This window comes from Hemicordylus capensis, chromosome 6, assembly GCF_027244095.1.
Source record: "Hemicordylus capensis ecotype Gifberg chromosome 6, rHemCap1.1.pri, whole genome shotgun sequence".
Lineage (NCBI taxonomy): Eukaryota > Metazoa > Chordata > Lepidosauria > Squamata > Cordylidae > Hemicordylus > Hemicordylus capensis.
This window is the reverse complement of record NC_069662.1, coordinates 131,567,229-131,585,015: the sequence shown is the minus strand read 5'-3', so window position 1 is coordinate 131,585,015 and position 17,787 is coordinate 131,567,229. Positions and strand designations below refer to the sequence as shown.

Sequence of the window (17,787 nt, the reverse complement as noted above, 5' to 3'; positions counted from 1 at the left end):
AAGAATTCAAGGGCAACCACACCTGGGCCTTATGCGAGGAGGCAAGGCGGCTGGCGCCCCCGCCCTCATACAAGTAGTCCCCCGCCCCGCGCGCCTCCTTCTGTTTCAGAAATCGAATGTGTGGGGCGCAGCTCGGCCCCCCATAAATGCACTTGAGTTGATCCGGATCGAGGCTAACTCTCCAAGGCTTTTTTTAAAAAAGTTATTAAAATGTTTTGTATTGTAAATTGTTCACTTTGTTTTATATGTTTTTATTGGAGAGAGATATATATATATTGGTACCATTGTGTGATTATGAACCGCCCAGAGAACAATTTGTTTTGAGGCAGCTAACAAATACGTTTTGTTATTGTTATTAACAGGTAGTGTTAAGTTAGCATAGCAAAGCGACAAGGGCGACTCCAGAGGGGCAGCATAGGTGAGCAGCAAGCACGCACCCCTTGAGAAGTGGCATGCCCCCCCACCCCCTTTCTATTTCAGAAATCTAATATGTGTGGCCCAATTAACCCACTGCACTTTGCCCCTTTTGTGCCCCCCTGCTTTTTCCTGGTGCTGCCACTGAAAAGCTCGAGGGACAGTAGTACTGCCCATTACTGCTATTGAGCATGGTCAGGTGGATACATTATATAATACACACACACACACACACTGAACACTTCATGCACCATATGAACTTCAGATGAGCAGAACTTTGCGCTCTCTTTGGAATTATGACCTTTGCATATTATGAAGGGGGCAGGGGGATCTTTCTGGGGTTTGCAGAGGAATAAAAGTTATTTCAAGCTATAATTCTAAATAATTCTGCCAAGAATGTTGTAAAAGCATTCATTGTCTTTGCTAATAGTTTCTACTAAAGGTTGTGAACCCTTGAGGCTGCTAGAAGTTCCATAAATAGAAATTTTAGAAATCATTTTAAATACTATTAAAATTGCAGCTGGAAAATGCCATCTTAAAAGTGGTGTTCCCTCCCATACAAATGAAGAGAGGAAATGCTTCTGCCCAAATTAGGGCACTGGGACACATGCATATAACATCTTGACACAAAGAAAGTTTGAATTTTTCAACTTGTTTTTCTTATGTGTATATGTATGAAGATTTCATTGATTACGTAATTGATCAACATAGAACCCAATCCTGTGTATTCTTACTCAGAAGCAAGTCCCACTGGGTTAAGTGGGGCTTCCTTCCATGCGTATAGGATTGCAGTCTAAAGATCATGCAGTTAATTAAGATTTCTTTAATCAGGTCGCAGACCTAATTGCAACATATATGAAAATGAATGATCAAAGATTTTGTCAGTAAAATTTCTAGCAATCTGATCCGATCAAATTATTAGACAAGGGGAGACATGATAGAAGTTTATAAAATTATGCATGGTATGAAGAGAGTGCATAGAGATAAGTGTTTCTCCCTGTCTCACAGAACTAGAACCAGGGGTCATCCCATAAAATTTCATCGCAGGAAATTTAGGACTGACAAAAGGAAGTACTTTTCCACATAGCACATATGGAATTCTCTGCTGCAGGATGTGATGATGTCCACCACCTTGGATGGCTTTAAAAGGAGCTTAGAAAAATGCATGGAGGGTGTGTCTTATCAATGGCTGCTAGTCTTGATGGCTATAGGCTATCTCCCAAGTTCAGAGGTAAGACATCTTTGAATACCAGGTGCAGTGGAGAAACAGCAGAAAAGGGGTGTCTGTTGCCTTCTTCTCCTGCTTGTGGGCTTCCCAAGGCATAGTCCCAGGACAAAGGAACCTCCCAGCTTACTAGCCAACAATGCCATAATACAATCAGAGCAATTCTAAACCACTTAGATTTGGCATACGAGACTAGAGCTGTTCTGTTCACCTCTACCTGAATAGACCTGCCTCAGCCATGTGTCTCCCTGGGCCCAAGAAACTTCAGATTACTGCTGCAACCCTTGAACTCTGCCTCCGCAAGAACCCCAAGTACAAAATCCACCCAAATGCCCACTTCATCTGCACTCAACCTCTACTGTTTCCGGAACAAGTGAGCCCAAAAGCTGAGCCTCACCCCTGAGAAGAATTTCAAGAAATCACTGAGCTAAATCACCAGAGCTAACCTAGAAGTGGACTTCCATGTAGAACAGTCTTGTGCAGAGTGTTCTCTCTCTCCACAAGACTGCTCTGCTGCTCCCTGGATTCCTTCATGGAATCCACAAGAGTGTATTTTCCAGATGCAGACTTGCTGTGGGTGGGATATGTTGCCTCTGAGGGCCCTAGAACTCCCTTTGCTTCCCTGGCTGACTACTGACATGGTGTGCATTTTTGCCTAGTGCCTGCCTGGCAGCCAGCTGCTTGGGACTCATGCATAGTGTGAGCTGCCAGGCTGAGTAGCTTCCAAGCTTCTTGCCTCTGCAGCTGGGGATGCTACTGCAGCATGGGACCCAGACCTCCAGACCAGAGGTCCATCTCCTTGGCATCATTATCTCAAGTCAGCAGGCTCGAGGAGCTTTGCCAGACAGCATGCTTTACGTGGGATTTCTGTGAGGCTTTACTGTGAGTTCGAAGTTGCCCCCAAACCCAACGCAAAGAGTGGATTTTTAAAAAAATTTCGTATATAAATTGAGCTATACTCTAATGCACAATGAAAAACTCAAATGTGTATGAAGCGCTCCTTGATAACTCGTGGGGACTTTGGGGTAAATTGGCCCATATGTGAACACACAACTCCATTCTGGAGGAGATGCATGCAAACTAAAAGCCAGGTGTGAAAATCGTCTAGGTAAAGTATAAAGCTTCACTTTCCTTCTCTCCTCCTCGTCCTCTTTCCTCTCCCCACTTCACTAAATGTTTTCCTTCTGTTTCCTCAGCCAGTAGCATGGCTCTACAAGCCTCTACCTTCCCCACCCCCCACCCCCTTTAATCCTAGTACTGCAACCAATCTCAAATGCTCTGTTTTTGTGGTTTACTGGGCGGGGCAGGGGGACCTTTTTCTGACTCTCTTTGCCTCTCTGAAGCTGATCTTGATCATGCTTCCCCTGACTAGTAGAGTTGGCTGCAGTAGGGGAGAGGAGTTTCCTCTAGCAACCAAGTAATTCCCCTTAGCTTCAAAACACGTCTTCCACAAGTGTCTTGTCTTGTCTTCCCTTGTCTTGTCTTCCCTTGTCTTGTCTTCCAATCTTGTCTTCCCTTGTCTTGTCTTCCAATCTTGTCTTGTCACAAGTGTCTTGTCTTCCACAAGTGTTTGTGTTCCAAGCCATGGCCAGGGCTGTCCTTAGGGCATGGCAAGCAGGGCAACTGCCCCAGGCCCCACACTTTTAACCCTCATTAGGATTACCTGGAAGGGGGCCTCACACTGGCTGATTTGCCCCAGGCCTCACACCCCACAGGGCTCTCTAGGGACAGCCCTGCCATGGGCACACAACAGACTGATGGTGTGTACATGTACAGGCTATGGGTCAGAACAAGCATGGTAATACATGCTCAGATCAGATGTGCTTAACCCTTTAAGTACAGAAAGGATTAAGCACATCTGATCTGAGCATGTATTACCATGCTTGTCATCAACAAGGGGACCTTTTTTTCTGGTAAATTTCCTGTAAGGCATTCAATACAGACCTTTAAGTGGCAGCCATTGCAGACGAGTTGTGGGGGTGAGTAGAAAACAAGTTGCTGGTGTGGTGCTCGATACTACCATTCCGCCACACCCTGGCTACCTCTCTCCCTCCGTCATCTTGCCCTGCCCCAAGCCCAATTGGCTAGTAATTAACCTGGCTTGGAACTGAACTCCCCAACTGGGTGGCTGAAAATTGTGATAAACCTACTATTTCCCCCTTAGACAATATTCCACACCATTACTGCCATTTACCATTACTCAGATATATAGCCCCTTGTAATTATGGGCAGCAGTGATCCCCCTCAGCCACTGCCTGCTTCAGTTTGCTTGCAGCTCTTGTCCCCTCTACTGAGGACATGCCTGTCTAAATGCCCCAACTTTTCACACTTCCAGCAACCCCTCACCTTTCTTTGAGATGTCCCACTGTTTGCCCAGGAGCCCTCAGAACCACCACTCCTGCCTTCAACTCCTCCCATATTGCAGCAACAACCCTTTTGTGAGGTAACCACCTCTTTTTCACTAAGATTATGTACTTTATTTTAATATATGTATATACTGCCCAAATCTTATATCTCTGGGCAGTTTACAATCAAAACAATACAAATTAAAACAAAATCAAAACAGTAAAACAATTTAAAATCTAATACAATGTTAAAACTGTAAAAAAAAAAAACCTGTTACAAACTATAAATCTAATTAAAAGCCTGGGTGAACAAATGTGTCTTGAATACCTTTTTAAAAGTTTCCAGAGATGGGAAGGCTCTTATTTCAGCAGGGAGCATGTTCCAAAGCCTCGAGGCAGCAACAGAGAAGGCCTGTCCCTAAGTAGCCACCAGATGCACCAGTGGCAACTGCAGATGAACCTCTTCAGATGATCTCAATGGGCGGTGGGGCTCATGGTGAAGACATTCTCTTAAATACCCAGTACTTAAGCTGACAGTACTTGCACTGTCAGTTATTTCCTATTGAGTCTCCATCTCCCAGTTTCCACCTCCATCACATTGTCGGGGGGGGGGGGGTGTTGACTAGATGAAGCTGCATTCTCTGCTGCACCCTCTTGCTCTTACAAAAGCATCATGAGCCTCTAGAGTAATATTTGGATAAACTTTTGTCCCTCAGCTCCTGAGTAGTCTCACCCCTTTTCTGCCTATGAAACAATAAAGATGAAAGGGCACCACTCCAAAGAGACCACTGAGACCAGCCAGTCTGCTTTACTTCAGGGCTCATTCTTAAGTAAGCTTCTTGGGCTTTCCCTTGTAAGAGGAACCTCTGAAATTTTACCTGGATTCCTTTCACCTAACCATTTATTTCAGCTGCCAGTTCAAACTGTTCATACCAGTCAGCTCATGCTTGCCCTTATAAGGAGTAAGGATGTGCACAATTTTTTTTAAATTTGATTTGTGCCCAAAACAAATCACCACTGATTTGTTTTGTATCCAAATCTACCCCCTCCAAATCACCCCAGATTCAATTTGTATTTGCTTTGATTCTATTCGGACCACTCAACAAGGTCCCCAGGACACCAAATTTGGATGGTGCATAGGTCCCCATGGGTGCCACCTACCACCCAAATTTCAAGGCAGTGGGACACTTGGTTGAAATTTAATGATTTTTCTTTAGTTTTTACTGATTTTGAACATTTCCACCATAAGAAACAATGAGGACTTGAAGTTGCCATATCCTAACCCTAACCCCAGCTTTCAAGAAGAAGAAGAAGAAGAAGAAGAAGAAGAAGAAGAAGAAGAAGAAGAAGAAGAAGAAGAAGAAGAAGAAGAAGAAGAAGAAGAAGAAGAAGCAGCAGCAGCAGCTAAGCTCTAGCCCTTGTAGAAGTGGAATTATGGAACAAAATGTGCAGTCATTATTTTTCAGTTGTTTGGATTCTTTGGTGTATAACTTTTCCTAACTTTTCCATTGCACACCTTCATTTATTCTGTTCATTTTGACTGTCACTGGACAATGCCAACTGTCAACTCCCATGTGCCAACTACATTCCACCCCACCCCCAAGGCAGTGGGGTACTCATTTCAATTTTTAGGAATATTGAAATGTTTAGATTATTGAGATGTTTAGACACATGGCTGTCAACTGCCATGTGTCAACTACACCTGCCCCCGCCCCCACACAGGGGTACTCAGTTTATTTTTTTAGGTATTTTTGAAGTGTTTAGATTATTTGGTGTCTTCATTACACACCTTCATTTCTTCTGTTCATTTTGACTCCACTGCTTTGCAGTTGGGGGTGGGGAATTAGTGGCATCCCATGTTCCAACTACCCTGCAACCCACAAGCCAATGGGTATTCAGTTTATATTTTAGGAATTTTTGAGGTGTTTAGACTCTTTGGTGTGTAATGAATCTTCATAGGAATTCATTATGAGGAAAGATTATTATTCATTCATTCAATTTCTATACTGCCCTTCCAAAAATGGCTCAGGGCGGTTTACAGAGAAAAAATAGATAGATAGATAGATAGATAGATAGATAGATAGATAGATAAGATGGCTCCCTGTCCCCGCAAAGCTCACAATCTAAAAATAAACATAAGATAGACATCAGCAACAGTCACTGGAGGTACTATGCTGGGGGTGGATAGGGCCAGTTACTCTCCCCGTGCTAAATAAAGAGAATCACCACATTAAAAGGCGCCTCCTTGCCAAGTTAGCAGGGGACCGAAGAGCCTAAACACTTGAAAAAAATCCTAGAACATAAACTGAGTAGTACCCCACTGCCTTGTGGGTGGGAGTGGGGTGCAGTTGGCACATGGCAGTTGACAGTTGGCACTGTCAAAAAGGCAGTCAAAATGAATAGAAGAAAAGAAGTTGTGTAATGAATCCTCATAGGGATTCATTGAGGGGAAGTTATTATACGCCAAAGAATCCAAACACTTAAAAAATATTGACCACACATTTTGCTCCATAACTCCACTTCTACAAGGGCTAGAGCAGTGATTCTCAAACTTGGGTCCTCAGGTGTTATTGGACTTCAACTCCCATAATCCCCAACCAAAGGCCACTGAGGCTGGGGATTATGGGAGTTGAAGTCCAATAACACCTGAGGACCCAAGTTTGAGAATCCCTGGGCTAGAGCTTAGCTTTTTTAAAAAAATGAAAGCTGGGAATCTGGGGGAATTAATAGGAGGGATCTGAACCTCGAATCGATTTGAATCCAATCAGGCGTGATTCAATTTTTACCCAACATAGGAACATAGGAAGCTGCCATATACTGAGTCAGACCATTGGTCTATCTAGCTCAGTATTGTCTTCACAGACTGGCAGCGGCTTCTCCAAGGTTGCAGGCAGGAATCTTTCTCAGCCCTATCTTGGAGAAGCCAGGGAGGGAACTTGAAGCCTTCTGCTCTACCCAAATCTAGCCAATGGACCACAGGGGTGATTTTTGTCTCCAAATCACCCGAATCAACTAGATTCGGGAACAAATCAATTTGAACCCGAATCAATTTGCACATCCCTAATAAGGAGTAAAGTAACAGCAAACTAACAGTTCCCTAATGACTTATCCATCACCAGAAGCTGCAGCTTCCCCCATGCTCATAGTGCTGCAGTCCCAACACCACAAATATTTTATTATTTTTCAGTGCTACCATACATTTATCATAGACACATTGTTTTTAATTTACCATGGGCTTTTATATGGAGCTGGTGCTCAAACCTCCTACTGGTTTAACCAAACAAATACATAATTAGAATAGGTGTAAATTGAACGTGTGGCGTAAGTGTACATTCCCTTCCTTACAAACTCTTTTTTAAAATTCCTAACACAGGACTGGACATATTCTAGACCATGGGACTTAGAAATGTAACCATGAAGCCTAGACAAGGATAGTCAGAGGTAGTTATTGTAGTAAAATCTTTATTTGTCCCAGGCAACCTTGTTTCTGTTCTAAGTTCGTTACTTGTAAAGGGGACGAAGAAACATCAATTTGCCCTCCTGCTCCACAATGTCCAACACTAAGTCCAGTAGTTTTGACACGTGCCAAAACTATGTATCCAAATTTTGAGGCTGGCTCCTAGATCCAAAGAAAATTGGTCAAGGCCTGGCCTATAATATCCTAACTCTTCCTAATCTACAATACTACCCACTCTTCTTCCACACCATCCCCAAACCCTATCCAACTTTTTCAATCTAATATTACAGCCTCCCAGTATCTCCTCCCCACCCTGCCCACAAAACTTACCTCAGCATGTTATCCTCCAAACAGCTCCCCCTCCCAACCAGAAATGGCTCAGGCACGGTTTATAACAACCATGGCTTTAATAAATCCTGAAGTCTTGAAATTACCAGTAAAAAAATAATCCCCCCACCTTTTTAGCAGATTTACAACTTTTTTTAGTAATACTTTTTACAATAAAAGTTAGCTACATTTGGACATTGTCATTTAGAATATGATCCACACATTCTTGCATAGATAAAACATTGCCTAGCACAAGTACAATGATACCTAGTATGTAGAACTCTAGAGAAAGGGATGGAAAGGGGTAAAATAGACAATTGTTCCCCTAATTAAGAACATAGATGATGGTGACAACTCCAAAGAAAGAAAAGGAAACAAGGTATTTCATAAACTTTATCTTTAAAAAAATCTCGTCAAATTCCTTTGCTAATAAATTTTATAATTATGTATATCACCAAAACCAATTAAAATTATGACCTACTCATGTTTTGTAAGCCACAATAAGGAATTTGGCACCAAAACATTCAAGGATGTCAAACACAGTATTGCCTTTTTAATTTAGGAACATAAGAAGCTGCCTTATACTGAGTCAGACAATTGGTCTATCTAGCTCAATATTGTCTTCACAGACTGGCAGTGGCTTCTCCAAGGTTGCAGGCAGGAATCTCTCTCAGCCCAATCTTGGAGAAGCCAGGGAGGGAACTTGAAACCTGCTCTTCCCAGAGCGGCTCCATCCAGTGAGGGGAATATCTTACAGTGCTCGCACATCAGGTCTCCCTTTCATATGCAACCTGCTTAGCTAAGGGGACAAGTAATGCTTGCTTATTTAAATGAATCACACCCATCCCCAATAATCAGACATGCCTATCCTTTGCATTCTTCTTGAAATATTCACAGCAGAAGTATTAATAGCAGCAATATTGAGTTCTTTCTATGTTCCTGAAAAAAGCTTGTCCACCCATCAGTTAAAGAAAGAATGTCAAATGTGTATGGTAATTCTATATCTAAAAATCAAAATCAAAAGCTCTATAATTTCTGCCTCATGTTTGCAGTAGTTCAGCCTTTCTCTAAAAACAGCAGGACAATTTCCATACACAATATAATTTACATTTAAAAAAAAAAAAACCTTGGGGAAAATGCAGCATAAATAAGATCCATAGATCTTCAGGTACAGGTAGGTCTCTCTTCCCTATTGTGTCCCCAAGCCTATGAAAGCAATGTCTTCTCCGCCACCCAAATCACTTGCGATGATCAGAGAGCAGTACCAATCATAATCTGTAAGATCCTTGTGTATAGCAGTGCATCTGGAGTTTACTCCTCCATGTCAAGATCTGTGAAAGAAAGCTAGTTGTGGGATATTAGGGTATCAATCTCCCACAGCAGATTACACAGGTGTATACATGGGAGACAATTCAGAAGGGTGATTGTGTAAACTGCCGGTACTGGATCAAGGTGATCATCTTGCTACATTCAGAAACTGATCACATACAGCTATTATATAACAGACAATTCATTATACAGTAACACTTCCAATAAATGAAAATAGTGCGTCCAGAAACTTCATAACATTCCAGCATGTATGTGGCATTCACATGGTTACGTAGACTTCTCATGCGTTTGTTTGGGGTTTTCTTGGTTTCCGAATAGTTACTCTCTCAAAACTTGGTTTTCTCCCTGCTAAGAAAATAATAGAAACCAGATCACAATCTGGGTCAACTTGATCATGTTATTAACTTGTGGTGGTAGCAACAGCTGTAAGAAGAGTGCAGTGTGCCTGTCTTTCTGACAAGAGTAACACACCTCCCATTATTGCTTTGCTGAGAGAGAAAAAGACATCCCTTCACCACTGGAAAAGCTATTAACTGATGGTGCCTGCCTACTGTGGCAGCCTGCTCCAAATATGATACACACTTTCTAGAGGTCTTAAGTGCAGTCTGCTTAAACTTTGCTTGTGAGTTTTCAGAAGCATCTAGCCAACTGTTGTTGAATGCTGGACTAAATGGACCCCGAGTCATTTAGCAGGTGAAGTCTGAGATGCAAATAGAGCTGAAGCCTTTTGTGGATCACCCTACTCTGTAACTAGGTCAGAATTGACTACCTTGCCAGTCTGCCTCATTCAGTATCCTGTGTAGTTTGAAAGCTGCATATATATTAGCACCTCAGCTAGAGCAATCAATCAAGCAAGCAAGCTTTATTACGGTCAGAGACCAGCATAAAATTACACATTAAATGAAGGTAATACTGGAGAAAAGTTACATGTTAACAGAGGTGATTGCAAATATGATGATAGCTATTGTAAAAAGGCTAAAATTTAAAATAATTACAATTTAAAAAGAGACAAGCTACTAAAAAGGAAACAAGCTACTAAAAACCTATAACCGCTAAACATACTTTCCCATAATAAAATGCACAGAAAAGACAGAAGGAGAATTTAAGTAGTAGTAGTAATATAGCTGGAAATGATTTCATATGTGGTAAAAAGCTAGAATTAAAATTAAAAATGGTTAAAACTATAATGGTTACCATAAGTTGGACTATTACTAAAAATGGTAAAGTTACACGGAATTACACTGAATGATAAAATACACTAAAATACGCTAAATGGTGAAGTTACACTGCATTAATCTAATAAAATACTATGCATTGTCATGGCATAATTAATAAGGTACGAGGAATATGGAGGCAAGTGTTAACAGGACTCAAATTAGGGGAGCCCATCAGCTATCATCTTTCGCCGGATGCCAATTGCAGCCGCACAGAACTTGGCAACAATCTTTGTGGTGGCGGGGTTAGAGTCAGATAGCAGCAATTGAGTATAGAAGTGATTCGTAAGCTTGTTCAACAGTGGAGAAATAAGGGCGGCACAAATGTCTCTGTAGAACAGGCAGTATAAAAGGACATGCTCAGTGGTTTCAATTTGCTCTGAGCTGCAGGGGCATAATCGCTCTGCGTACGGGATCTTTCTGTATCGACCCTCTATTACTGCTGAGGGGAGACCATGGCAGCGGGCCAGAGTGAATGCCCTTCTGTGGTTTGGGGCCTCCAGTTGCGAAAGGTATGCTGCTGGAGAGGCTATATATCTAAGCTCCTCACTTATACAAAACTTTGGGACACTGCTGAGATCTGCTTGATGCTCAGTGTCTGTGATGCGCTGTTTGATGATAGCTTTTGCCTGATCGTATCCCATGTTGATCAGGGACAGAGGGGCTGTGGGCTTCTCGGAAAGGGTAGCAGGCAGCCCTTTACCCCTTCTACCTTCCTAAAGCCTTATCAAAAGTAGCAACCCCACACCACTTTCCACCTTCCGCCCAGGCAAACAACACGGGGGGCGGGGAATGGAAGGAGGCAGGTTGGGTCCCCAGAATCCTTTGCATTATCATGAAGGACTATGGGACACATTCCAACACATGCAGGGTGTGTAAATGTCAGGGAATGAAGCCATGCATGACTTTTAGCTTGGCTGATGCTTCTGCCCTGTACAGTGTTGGAATGTGCCTTGAAGTCCTCGGAGAAGACTCTGAAGCACACTCCAACTTCTCTTCTTGTACTTTTCCAGCCACATACTGCCCCTCCTGGCATCTCTCATTTCCTTCTTCTACAGTCCCAAAGGATCGAGCAGTTGTCAAACTGCATCTTGACCTAGATCAAACAAAAAGGGCTAATTGAAAGTTTCCTCTACAAATTCATTATCTTTGATTCTGTAGGATCAACAGATCCTTGAAAACAATAGTCAATAACCCGGACTTGCCAGTACAGGGTAGATTTGTGAACTGAATAGCCTTCACAAATGGGCTAACACTGCAAAAAAAGCCAATAACTAGTTTTTATCACAACAAGAGCAAAATAACCTACCTTTCCGACAGACCTTCCAACAGTCCTTCTGAGTAACAAAGTTGTTTTCATTTCCACCACATCCTGTATAGTTTAATTCTTCACACCTTTTTGTCTTTATATTGTAAAAGAAGCGAGGAACTGAAGCTGAACATAGTCCTTCATCTTTAGCTCTATAGCAAAGCAAGGGGGCAGCTTAAAACAAACAAACCAGAAAGTTAATTATATTAAAAACTCAGTGTGTGTCAGTTCTTAAAAAGTACTGTATATCATACTGAAGTGAAGAATTCAGAATCAGTACAGTCTGGCTCCAGAATTGGGCTCTCTTGAAACATTTACAATAGTTCACATCTTTAATGACCACAATCCAACTTACATGTATCCAAAAAGGCAGGTGCAAAGTTAATTCCAACCCCAGTTTCCCTCCCCACCCCACCTCACCCCACCATCTTTTCCTGCGCTTTTAAGAACCACATAGCAGGCAGAAATTCAGTATGTGTAGCTTTATTTTATTATTTTATGCCAGCACATTTTCATGCTGAAGCGGGGAAAGGCCTGTAAAGTTTTTGCATGTTAAAAGCACAAGGCCTCTTTGGAGCAGGGGTAGGGAGGAAGGATGACAATTCTACTTTCATTCTAACTTTCACAGGACATTGTCCTAAGTAGTGGACTACTGTACTTTGTGAATCAAAGATCTGTCTAAAATGCTACCCTCAGTGACACCTCTACAACTTGCACTGACCAAAGCCATCAACAGAATGTTTAGTGGATTAATCATCTGCCTTTTAACCAATGACCAGATCAAATGTAAAGCCCAATCTCAATGTTGTCCTGAATGCACCCATTTACCTTTTCCTGTACAGGTGACACACAGATGCATGTTGCCAACATGGGATCCTTGCATTATATAGACCTTCCCTATATCCACATGCACACACCATCATAATGATGAACATTTTGCTAAGTGGTATATGTGTGTGTATTGTAGAAGTGCTCAGGACTTACCGTGTTTCCCCGAAAATAAGACAGTGTCTTATATTAATTTTAGCCCCCCAAAATGCACTAGGTCAATTAGCGGTACATCAGAAATTACTGCTAGGTCTTACTTTTGGGGTAGGTCTTACTTTCGGGGAAACAGGGTATTTATAAGTTACGTGGGACACAAGGATAGGTCTCTGTAAACACATCCACATTTTCATGTAAATAACTGGACATGCATTCATTTTAAAAGTCAACATGGGGACTGGACCCCTTGAAAATGTAGGCTACAGAGCATGAGTACTCCTGTATATACATTGAAAGCAACGTATACATAACTGTATGCACATATAAATCAACAAGGGTACATTGATGGTACGTATGTTAAATGTCCGCATATAAAACAGGGCCACAGAACAACTCTGATGTTAGTTCAAAGCTGTTAGGCCATTTCCCCCATAAGCTAGATATGAAATATACAGCATCCTAATTACTAGAAATGTCTGCAAATGGAACAATTTTGCATCTAAACCAAACATGGGGCTTGAATTAGACTTGCCAATAAAGGACAACATTCCAGCAAAGGCAAAACAAAACTATGAATTAGAGGAAATATTTTGCTGTGGGAGTTCTCTTTCCTTTCAAATGTTGATCTGGGAAGGGCACTTCCACTAGCAGCCAGAAAGAGATTTACCCTTGCAGAAAGCAAGCTTCTAGTTTATTTGACAGCACACGTAGCAAGCCATTCTCCATTCTGACAAAATCCAGTTACACAACCGAGAAACAAACAGAACCCAAGATGGGGCTCTGAGCATCTTGGAACTGGCTTGGTTCTTATGACAGAGGTCACCAGCAATAGGGAGCAGAGTTAACTCCCATTTCAATCCTGTCTACATATGAAGTCCATTACTTTCTCCCATGTAAATAGATGTCTGGCATTCATTTCTGTGGGAACAAAGTAGCATTCTGCATGTGTGGACAATACCCGTTTATCATCCCCAACATGGATGATCCCGTCAATAGGGACATTCTGGGGAGCAACAAAATGTTTCCCTGTCCTCCTTGTGAAGGCAACTCTTGGTTTCAAGAGAAGAGACAGAAATGTTACAATCCTCCAATCCCTGGAGACCATCCCCTAAACCTCAAGAGTGGGGAAGCATATTCTTGCTTGGTGTGGAGGAAGTGTTTCTTATCTCCTTCTCAAGGCCTATGTGGGGTGGCTGGTTTGGGACAACAGGCAAAGGAAGACCTGGTCCCAATGCTTTCTCTCCATATAGTAATGGCCGGAGAATGGGATAGGTTAGGTGGGAGAGCAAAAACCCTTCACCATCTCTTCTTTGCTATCTCATTAATCATGGAGGCCACTGGAGTAGGGCGAGCAAAAAGCACATGCCTGCCTGTTATACTGCTTGTTGAGTGAGTGTGTAGAGGGGTGATGAGTAGGGCTGGAAAATGGACTGGAACTTTTCATCCATCCACCACATGCCAGACTTTAAGCCTTTGGGCAGCAATGGAATAATCCTTACTTTTCACAGGCAAGCAGTAGTCCATACAGGATTTTCTATCTTCAAATTGGTTCTCATTTCCATGACATCCTCCATATTCAAATGTCTCACATGTCATTGAAGATATGTTGAAGAAATATCTTGGGAATAGAGCTCTACATGGTCCTACATCAGGTTCCAGTCTGCAGACTTTGGGCACTTCTACAATGAAAAGAGTTTATATGAAAATTATTACTCTGCACTAGGGCTATGCAGCCTATTCAGATTCATTCTGATTCAGCTGAAACGGAAACATTATTCCAACTCAAACCCTACTCCTGCTCCTTATCTTCCTTCTTACTCAAAAAGCTGCCATCTTTGAGCATCCTTTCCCCCTTCCTAGTCTTTGTCTATGGCTGTTCTGCACAACTGCAAAATGAGGTGGGGGAGTCCCAAAGGAGCAGAATGCACTAAACTACCTTAGACGATATAGAGGTGTCTGTCACATTTCTCAAACGCTATTTAATCATTTGGTTTTTTTTAAAAAAAATTCATTCATGTAGAAAACTAGCATAAACAACTACTCTCTCTAAATAGGCTAGTTTCCAGTTCCTGCGGTGCTTTTACATAGGGGAGTCATAAATGTGACATACATCTCACAGTCAGGGGCAGTACAGTCCATCCTTCTACCTTAGGATTCCACACTACCTCATTCTGCTCCATGTGCAGAACCGACCTCAGACAGTGAGGCTGGCTAGGTGTGGGTGTGCTGTATCCCTACCGGTTTTGTGCAGACAGGTTTATTTCTAGTCTCTCTTTAGCTATTCAAGTACTGCATATGGCACATACGTGCAGGCCACACCTAGTTTATGAAGAATTAAAGGGGTATGAGGAAATCTTAGGAGGCAGTTTTAGGATCTGCATGAATCTGAAGTAAGTTATATTGTGTTTAACAGAGCCTACTCCCAAGTTAAGTGTACACAGAATTGCAGGCTTGGAAATGGGGTGTCATTAGGGGGTGATCCATGAGGCACAAGCCCCAAATGAATGGCTCAGAGCTTTGGATCTCATCAGCCACCTCCCTCCATCCTCCATGACCTCTTCCAGAAAGGAAGTGCAGCAGAGGAGGCACCTGCACAGAGCATGGGGGAGAGCTCCTAGCCTCACCTGACTCTCTACTGCTTTCACCTTCATAGGTGATGTATTATAATAATGGAGACTTTAAAAAACATATGTAATTATTCTTGAAGTGGTATGACCGAGTTTAATTATCGACAGGTAGATGTGGGCCTGGACCCCAGATCCTTTAAGTACCTAGCAACACCCCTGCTTGGACACAGTTGCAGCAGAAATCATCCCCCCCCCCCAATGATAAAGAAAACTATCAGGTCCATACAGCTGAATAAAGTGTGAGCATCCAATTTAAGATTTGCATAAAATTTTAAAGAAGAAATAGGTCTCTAATTTCAGAACGACACTTATTTTTTAAAAAGAATCTACAGAAACTAGCAGCTATATTTATAAGAGTGATGGAAGCAAGGCAGCCATCAGTGACCAAGACTTCAGTAGTAGAATCTTTTCCGGACAATAATTCATCCCATTCCCCTTACCATTAGTAGTTTCGCATACAATAGGCTGAACGCTTGCCCATCTTAAAACATGACTTACTTGGGATCAACCGGCAAGCTTTCCAACAGGCTGCCTGACTCTCGAAGTTGTTGCCGTTCCCCTCACAGCCCCCATATGTGAACTCCTTGCACGTCTGTGTGTATTTGTCATAGTACCAACTGCTAATTAGAGCTCGGCATGATCCTTTGAGTGGTGGCAGCAGACAGGTTTCTCTTCCATCTGCAAGAGAAGGAAGACAGGCGCTTTCACTGCAAATCTTCGACACAGTAAAATAGGGATGGGATGTTGATCCCACTTCACTAACAGCAATGTCAACCACAAAGTCTAGAAAACTGGTCCTGAAGCAACAGAGAAAGACCACTTTACAAAGCCAGTAGCATCCCCTCCACACACACCCCGTAAAGAAGAGAGTTTCACCCAGACTTCCCCTTTCCATTTTTCCACAACTTGCTCCAAGACACTTTTAAGAGGAAACAAGTCTATCAATTTCAGTGGAACATACTTTAAAATTAGCAAATGCACTGAGGCATGAGCCAGAACTTCCTTTTGAGGACCGGGCATTTTATTCCTCTGAATCCCAGAATTATTTCAATAATGAAACACTAATAAGCAAGTTCTTTAATTTGTCATATTTAGATAAGTAAAGATCTATGCATGAGAAACACCATGCACATCTGCATGGGACATACATCCCTCCCAAATAACCCCCCCGCCCCATATTCTTCTAGGCAACAGCATCTGTAAAGCAAAGTACAGTAGAAGGCAGGCGAGAAAGTTTTGCCATCAGTAAGGCGGAGGCGGAGGCACGTGCACGACCACACTATGCAAACTTAAACGCAAGATCCTGAATCGTTATTGTCCCCCAACCCCCGAAAGACGGAGCAGCAAAACCCCATTCTCAGATCCTTGCATGAAAACATCTAGAACTCCCACCACGTTATTTACCTTTCAGCACCTCCTGGGGACAGACTTGCCCCAGAAGAAGCAACAAGAGCGAGGCCGCCGCCACCAACAAACCCCGCGAGTTTCCAGAGATCAGGTCCATTGCGTGAGTCGATGCAAGCAAAGGCGATCGAGGCAGCCAACCCAGAGCGAGAGGCAAGATCTGACCGTTGTTGCCCTTGGCCCCATCACGGCTCCTTTTTATGCACCGAGCCACCTCTCCCCCCGCACCCGCCGCCTCCTGCCTCAGTCTGTGCGCATGTTCCCGGCCGCGGGTAGTAGGAGGGACTCGGTGATTCATGTCTCTTGCTGGAAGGAGATGCAAATCACCGGAGGCGGCGCGCTTCAGGGCTCAGCTCGCTCTGCGCGTCATCCTCCTTTTCCAGCGAAGATGCTCCACCAAGCTGCTGGAGAACCCAGAAGCCTCCGGGGAAAGAAGAGGAGGGGTGTGGCAGACTTGGCGCCTTGCTCTCTCGAAACTAATATTTGCTGTGGGAGGCGGGGGGGACGGACGAGTGACGAAATCAGAAAATCCCCTCTACTGCTGAAGAAATCTGTGGTAACAACCTGAGGATTATGCGAGGCACCACCGATTTCCAAATCGTCTAGCACTCGATCTGTATGAAGGGTGACTAACTCCTCAAGAGGCTTACTCTAACAGGTGTTGTTCAGCAGAGGCATCGCCAATTACTGGGTGCCTGGAATTACTGCCTGAAAAACCCTTGTGCGCCGCCTTGATTTCATAGGAGTATAGGACACCGAAACTATCTTATATACTTAGTCAGACAGACCATTCGTCCATCTAGCTCTGTACTATCTACACAGACTGGCAGCAGCTTCTCCGGGGTTGGAGGCAGGAGACTCTCTCAGCCCTATCTTGGAGATGCTGCCAGGGAAGGAACTTGGAACCTTCTGCATGCCAGGGCGCACCCTGCTTGGCAAAGGGGACAATTCATGCGGGCTAGCAGAAGACCAGCTCTCCTCCCCATATATAATTGGTGGTTTCTGTAAATTCTTTTAAAACATCTCGATAGATAGATAGATAGATAACGTTTTCTTTTTCGAATTTTTAATAAGAGTGCTTACACTCTGACCAAATAGACACAACTGCAACTTCCTATGTGTCTGTTTTCAGGGCTGCAATTCTATGCACAC

The 17,787-nt window shown here is 43.0% G+C and overlaps 1 protein-coding gene across 1 annotated transcript; it reads right to left on the bottom strand.

The window, feature by feature from the left end:
- Window positions 1-8,141: 8,141 nt before the first annotated feature.
- On the bottom strand, window positions 8,142-16,949 carry TFPI2 (tissue factor pathway inhibitor 2). The gene is made up of 5 exons (XM_053266578.1): window positions 16,636-16,949; window positions 15,730-15,909; window positions 14,104-14,283; window positions 11,621-11,794; window positions 8,142-9,445 (listed from the first exon to the last, which is right to left on the bottom strand). Exons 1-5 carry the CDS (start codon window positions 16,931-16,933, stop codon window positions 9,378-9,380), a joined length of 900 nt encoding a protein of 299 aa, XP_053122553.1. The 5' UTR covers window positions 16,934-16,949; the 3' UTR covers window positions 8,142-9,377.
- Window positions 16,950-17,787: the final 838 nt, after the last annotated feature.